The sequence below is a fragment of the Aplysia californica genome, unplaced genomic scaffold, assembly GCF_000002075.1.
Source record: "Aplysia californica isolate F4 #8 unplaced genomic scaffold, AplCal3.0 scaffold00024, whole genome shotgun sequence".
NCBI lineage: Eukaryota > Metazoa > Mollusca > Gastropoda > Aplysiida > Aplysiidae > Aplysia > Aplysia californica.
In genome coordinates, this window is record NW_004797294.1 from 856136 (window position 1) to 863635 (window position 7500).

Consider the following 7500-nt stretch of genomic DNA (forward strand, 5'->3'; position numbering starts at 1 on the left):
TCTATCTATCTATCTATCTATCTATCTATCTATCTATCTATCTATCTATCTATCTCTACCTCTCTTACCTTCGTTTTCATCATGCATGTTAGTCCCGCTCCTTCGTCTCTGCATATTCATAAGTTCCTTGATGAGGAAACTAAGGAGAAAAAAGGTCATATTGCAAATTTTAAAAAAAAAATGACAATTGTTTAATTTTTGCTAAGTTATGACATTACATAGGTTCAAATTCCCCTTTTACACTGTATAGGTGTTTAAGAGACTTTAGAGAACGGGGCATCTGAATTGAACGTCCGTCTCCGATAAGATTGAACTAAATGCGGGAAGCTTTAACTTTAATACTAACCAACTCAAATTCAGAACGACCCCGTGGGGGATGGGGGGGAGTAGGTACGAACTAGGGCCATCCGCGCTCTAGACCAGATGACACCAACTGAGCCAAACGGTGGTCCTCGACTGTTTAAGTATATTCCATCGTCTAAGGAACAATGATGATAAAATTTTTGCCATGCACACAAAAGGCAGTGGGTTTATGTTCGATTTAGTCGATAGGAAACTATGTCATCGAGCACAATTAATTATCATGTCACATTTAGGTGCAAAGTAATATACACCTCATAATTAGATCTTGACCACAAACTTTAGTCGACTGGCCAATTTGGGCATGTCGGTCAGTACAAACCGAAGACTCGTTTACCACATTGTATTCTTTTCAGCCTGGGCTGGGTTAGACAGGCAGTCAGTGTCGAAGCAGTCTTCCCCCTAAATGATCTAAATTGTGTCTATGAGGTGGACGTTAGGTTGTGAGCGACGGGAGAGTGGGGAGGGGATACCAAATATATACAATTATTGTATATTATATTACAATGTTATTTTCTTGCCTCACACTCACCTGTTGAGGAAAACGAGCGCTAGGAAGGGGATGACGTAGATAACCACAGTGTACATGATAGTCCGGTAGAACTTGTAGAACTCTGTTGCACCAAACTCAGTGGTGGACACCTGGTAACATATTGGCCGCGGTGGGAGCTCTGGAGAATGGGTACTACTTTCTAGGTTCCCGGAGGGCCCAGCTGTAGGGGTTATAGAAGACATCGCCTGTGACCCACTATTGTCCATAACGCCTGAGATCAGAACGTCACTGGTCGTTGTGTCGGGGACGTCAGAACTCGGTGCGAAAGTCGCTGAGGAAAAAACCCCGTCGGCGGTCACAGAACCAGCAGTAGTTGCAACATCTTCAGCAGCTTCAGCTGCCCCGTACTGGCACTCTGTGGCGTGCGTGGCTAAAAGATGAGGGATGTTGTACAGCAGGGAAACGACCACGATGACGACCATGACTAGAATGGTTTTCCTCCGGGTGATGAGCCTGGCTGCCCGGAACGGGTGGCAGATGGCGATGTATCGCTCCATGGACACCGAGACGGTGATCCACACGTTGGCTTGCTGCAGAGCCATGATGATGTAGTAGCCGGGCGAATAGTACATCGGGTACACGCGGTCCTTGAAGAAGTCCAGATCTCCGCGCAGATAGTTTGCACAACTGGGGTGACAGAATAAGATATAATAATAGAATTAAATAATATTATAAGATGTAATGCTATAATACTACACTGTTCTGCTGTCCATTAGAAGTAGTTAATCTCGTCTTAGTGTTAGATACGTTAATGTACGACAATAATGTATTTATACCTAAACGATGATATCAAATCGAAACAAAAGCATTGTTTCAGTTTAAAAAGCGGTACCCCCAACAAACAAACAAACAATAAACAAAATAAACATATGTAACTAGAAGCAAAAAAAAAAATACAACAAAAGAAAGGCAACCTCAAAGCAAAAAGAAAACAGAAGAAACGAAATGGATAACATAAAAGGGCAAAACTAAACAGTCGACCATTCCCTTCTCCAATGTAAGACTTGAGAGAAGCTTCCGTCGATGTATAACAACCGTATGTTACTTTAAATACACAAGAAGAAAAAACAGCACAAAAAACTGGCATATTGAACATTCTTTACATTATATCATAAACACAGATCAAAGCTCAGCCTCTAAAGGTTTGATAAGAGAAAGGCGATAGCGATAACTATATTGTGCGTGTGTTCTATTCATTTCAGGGGCGTTCCAAAATTTCCCTTTCCTTTACTTTGAGTCAGATTTCAAATTTTGATACCAGTGAGACAGATTGAGAAACGAGGGTCAGAGAACATGTTAGTTTAAAGCACTGCTTGCAACACATAGAAAAACAACGAAAGAAATGGATGGCACACAATCAGAGATTGGATGGGAGTAAAAGTTGGGGCAGGCCACGGATAAGATGGATAAAGGGGGGGGGAGGGAGGAGGTGGCAGAGAAACATTAGTCAAGAGTAACATAACCGGGGAACAGACGATAGAACAAACTAAGGAAAGAGGTTTGCTTTCCCCCTCGATACTGCAAAGTAAGAGGGGCCAGAAAAAAGTACTACGGAAGTAGATACCAGTAAAATCTTCTCTCGATTCGTGAATTAAGGAACAGAAGTTGAAGCTGAGTTCTTACTTTTGGAAGTATTTTTTTTCTGTCTGCCTGAATTAGTTTCTCTTTCTTCTATACTTGTTTTCGTCTTTCCTCTCTTTTTCAATTCTGTTCTTTTCTTGGCGCTTCCAGCTAACGTAGATAGGTTTTGTTTGGTGTATTTGTATCTGTTGTTTTTTTTTTTTGGGGGGGGGTTGGGGGGTGCATTTGCATTTGCCTGAGTTAGAAAGAGACAACGCCCTATTGACAAAGGTGCCTTCGGAAAATGGAATAAGGTTTAGTGGTTCTGGTAATGAGTGATAAAAGGAAAGAGATAAAGCAGAGAAGTTACATCAAAATATAGATCATTATTGAACAGGGATATTTTCCTAGTGCAACCCTCTACGGTCATAAAATGGGTGCACACTTTTCTTGGATAAAAGGATCTCCCCACCCCCACCCCTTTTTTCAAACATCCTCACCACCTCCGGAGAACTGAAAAAGCAGGGGGGGGGGGGCTTCTAACGAAGCGTGAGCGCAGAAAGTCCGCATGGCCATACAACAATTTTAGCAAAAATGCCGAGACGTTTTATCCTTCTTTCTACCATTCTCCAACTTTGTTTTACCCACAACACTGGGACACCATTCATTCACCTTTGAGGTGTATAGGCTTCACAAGGTTTCATGATGACACCATAAATTTCAATTACTTACAATGAAATTACAACGCGCTTATCTCGGGCCTCTTCTATTACTTCTACTTCTACGACTAGGTTCAGTATTTCCAGGCACGGCGGGGCACATTTCTGACCTGTCCAGCAGGTAGCCGCCCCGGGGCTTATCTCTGTAGATTTACTCTGGTAAATAAACAGGTGGTTTACCCTCACTGTAATCAGCCCATTCCCTCCTTCCCTAGTTTCTGTACATCGCTCTCAGTACTTGTTTTTCATTAAGGTGCGATAAAAGATGAAATATTTGACATAAATATCCGTTATACGACCTATCTACATTAAAGTTTATGTGTTTGTTTATTCCGTTGGCTCAAAGAAGGTTGTTATATGAGTTTAGCATCCCTTTCAACACTGCAGGGTTTTTCTTAGATACAAGACCTCAGGAATTAATATTCGTCTCAGATATGTGTTTTTAATAAAGGTGTTTTTATGTCCCCATCTACAAAGTTTAGATCATCCAGAAGGCAAACTTTAACCCTGCCCAACTCGGGATTAAAGGGATACAACGTCCCTGCAGAGAGACAAAGAGAGAGAGAGAGAGAGGAAGAGAGAGAGAGAGGAAGAGAGAGAAAGGGACAGAGAGAGAAAGAGAGAGAGAAAGAGAGAAAGAGAGAGAAAGAGAGAGCGAGCGATATGTTCTATAAAAAGTCTCCTCACAAATGAGTCCAATGCGAATTTTTTGCGTCTGACGGCCTAGCACCTCGCACTACACCCCAGACGCCGATACAGACACGGCAGACATGCATCATTACACAAACAAAACGAATGAGACAATACTATTTTTAAAAAATACATGTTGACACAAGAGAATCCCACCAAGAACACTAATTTTTCTGCAGCCTCAAGTTCCCAATTTTTCCAATGACAATTATGCAGCCATACAATAAAACAAACATCCTTTAATATGTTTGGTTTCATTTTGACGTCTTTCTGGATGCAAATATTGATATTTTGAAGGAGGGCTCCCCTTATTTTCTTTCGGTATATACCTTTTATAGGGATGGCTGGGTTGTTTTTTGCTGGATAGGATCTTCGGTTGGCAGATTGTTTAGTTTTTGTAAATGTTTTACAACACTGTCAAGCAGAAATAGGTCGTAACAGGTGCCGACGATTTCAAGTGCCACCAGAGAGTAACGCACATAGAAAAGCAATGGAAACAGAGATAAGGACGATGAATGTTTCAGGGGAAAGTAGAGGCAAAGTACAACAGATCACCCGCAAGCTACCCACTAGAATGATTGGCACTCATAAAAAAAGCTAGAAAGAAGACATAACGATCGTCACAAGTATCCCAGATGTTGAGTAAGGGTTGATGCGACCTCTGTTTGTTGGACAATGGCTTGTGTATTTTCGCCAGCCAGCTGGGAACCTAGAGGCCTGGCTCATAGCCTGTTTCAAGCTTTCACATCTACGAACTGTGTGCGTGATCCCTATTTACGACTTGAGAAAACAAAATGGCTCTGGGAATAGATAAAATTTAATGAAATAAAAAGGATAATAAAGTTTTACAAAACAACACGATTACAGTGTCTTGAGATTCGAATTGAAGTTGATGGCAGCTTTTTACGTTCGAAGAAATAAAAGAAAGCAATTCCCAATCTTTCATAGCCCGGCCACGTTTGCCTAGCGATTGCAGGCAACTAATGGAAAAATGTAACTAGACACAGCCATGGGAAACAATTTCGGCCTTCACATTCATCGCTCATCTTCATCTGTGGAATCGAACCGAGGCCGCAAAACCCACTTTGCAGTGTAGTTGAATGGTCCATTGCAATACACATTTTACGCCAAATGGGAGTATTTCCAGTTAAAACCCATCCACCCCATAATTTTATGATAAGAAAAGTCGTAATTTTCCCCTCTCAAAATGCACAGAATCTCTCAATATTCAGTAGAAGAAAGTTGCGTTTCTTTCAAACTTTTGATTTCAGATAATGCATAATTTCACTATTTCACAGTTTTTTTTAGCAGTAAACGAATATTATGCATTTTGCAAAGTTCTTCAATTCAAATATTACGTAAAGTTATCTCTCAGTCTTTGACTAACACATGTCGTTCGTGTTTTTTATTTTTTACAGTGTTCATTGCGCACAAGATTCGTCGTATTGGAATAACTGCGACATCTTCTTACCCGTCAGTTTTGGGAAAGGATTTAAAAGACAGGTAGTTGCAGGCTACATTAAAAAGGTGCTATGAAATCGGGAGACTGTCAGAAGTTTCTTTGAGTTGAAATTAATGTATGTTTGTCACTGCTGTAATGCATTCCAAAAGAATGATGATGGTGTTACTCCAACTAGGCAATGTTATCATCTCATAAAACTTTGTGTATACATTTTATTTATTCTCAGCACTTAGGAATTCTGTACATCCAAACACCATATAGTTGTTACAAAGTTTATTGGTTTGGACCTTGTAATTTGTCATTACGGTCAACAGTTTTATGACAGCAGTTTAAGATTAGACGGTTGTGGTTGTTTGAACTAATAAACCTGTTTCGAATTCAGACCGTTTGTTGTTGTTTTGTTTTGTTTTATTTAGCTTCGGTAACCTGGGGAGTTTTCATACCTCTCGAGCATTCTGTGTATGTCACGTGGTCGATTCTGCTTCAGAAGCACCCGCATAGCTTTCTGAAGGGTGTTTCGCCAATAGTATAGTTAACAAGACCATGCCTTACAATACAATACAATAATAATATTATCATCTCTTGTCTCTCTCTACGAACTGCAAACCAACTGATCGCCCCTCCACTTCCCCCCCCCCAGCCCCTAACACAAACCTGCCCGCACTATTTTCCTTTCAATTCAACTTCTTTTAAAGGAAACATTACGTCCGGAGTAATTTAACACGCCATATCTGGCAATCGTGTCTCATTCTTGGCGCCACAAACAATCGCTGTCGTAACAGATGGGAACCCTTGTAAAACATTCACCCTGTAAAAAAAGTTTTCACAGTTGAAGCCCTTTAACAGTGCAAACAGGATGTCTATTGGCACGAAACGTGAGAAAAATGTCAATACTGTCAACACCGCGTAAACAGAAGACGGAAAAGAATAGAATAAATAAGGACAATAGTTTGTGTAAAATTTGATTCAAGGAGAAATCGGTTGTACTTTTAACCAGTTCCTATACACAGTCGCAGAGAATCATCGGAAAGATAAAATATGATTTCCTTTTTTTTCTCTCATTAGGGACATCATGATATGAACCATAAGCTTTCCCCAGCTTCTAAACGCAACATGTACAAAAACATACCAACACTTCAGCGCATTGCGCAATGTCCTTTCCGCCTCTCTCTCTCTGTCTGTCTCTCTCTCTCTCTCTCGCTCTCTCTCTCTCTCTCTCTCTCTCGCTCTCTCTCTCGCTCTCTCTGTCTCTCTCTCTCTCTCTCTCTCTCTGGAGTCTTTACAGTTATTAATAAGTTCTGTTGGAATGTTCCTGAGGGTTGCGATAGTCTATACCTACTGCACAAGATCAAACTTTTTAATTCTATTAGTAGACACAGACTTATAATAACTTGGACGTGGTACAATGGACATAACAAGACCCTGCCAAACAGTTACAACTATTATCTCTAAAAGTTTAGCGAATTGAAATGCATGTTCATGCAAAGAGTTAGAAAAAGGTAGTTGATCTGCCACACAGTAATTCAAGAACGCAATATCAACCTTTCGACGACTTGGCATCTGAGGTAGCGTTATCAAATATTTGTTTCCTTGGTAGTTAAACGAACGAATAGGAGTAATGTTAGTTTAGTTTTTGGTAAGAATTTGAGGTATACGAAACACAAATATGCCACGTAAGAGCCAAAGATTGTAGAAGCTAGTAAAGAGTTACAAAAATAAAGATAAAAGGACTAGATAATGATGATAGACGAAAGGATATCAAACCACCACCTAGTCAAACAGAATAATTCAGAAAAAAATTAATCTTACCTTATCGGAGTGAGGGTAATCACAGAACCGATGAGTATCCCTGTGTCTGTGAGCACGAGGCCGCGGAGGTAAAGGATGGTGGTGGAGTGCATCTCTCGACGCCACAGGACGATGATGGTGAGGATATTGCCCACCAGCCCTACAAGGGCGATCATCGGAAGGAAGATGCCCCAGAAGATGAAGAGGATGAGAGTCGTCTCCTCGCTCGTCTCGTCATTGATGGACGAGTCGCCGTAAGAGACGTTTACCTTCAGGTTGATCTCGTTCATCATGGACATTTTGGAAGGTCAAGGTCACAAGTGAAGAGGTTCAGGTTGTTTGCTGATGAAATGTCAAGTGCAGTAAAT

At 40.8% G+C, this 7500-nt stretch overlaps 1 protein-coding gene across 4 annotated transcripts in view; it reads right to left on the reverse strand.

The window, feature by feature from the left end:
- LOC101854468 (FMRFamide receptor) overlaps positions 1-7500 on the reverse strand; it is a 131682-nt gene that overhangs the window by 7711 nt on the left and 116471 nt on the right. For all 4 annotated transcript variants that reach the window (XM_005090965.1, XM_005090964.3, XM_013088689.2 and 1 more), the window contains 3 exons: positions 7154-7500; positions 893-1540; positions 69-139 (listed from right to left, as the gene is read on the reverse strand). The exon at positions 7154-7500 is cut by the window's right edge and continues 1583 nt beyond it. In XM_005090965.1, coding sequence (XP_005091022.1) covers positions 69-139; positions 893-1540; positions 7154-7431 — 997 coding nt within the window. In that variant the 5' untranslated portion in view covers positions 7432-7500. The remainder of the gene's footprint in view (positions 1-68; positions 140-892; positions 1541-7153) is intronic.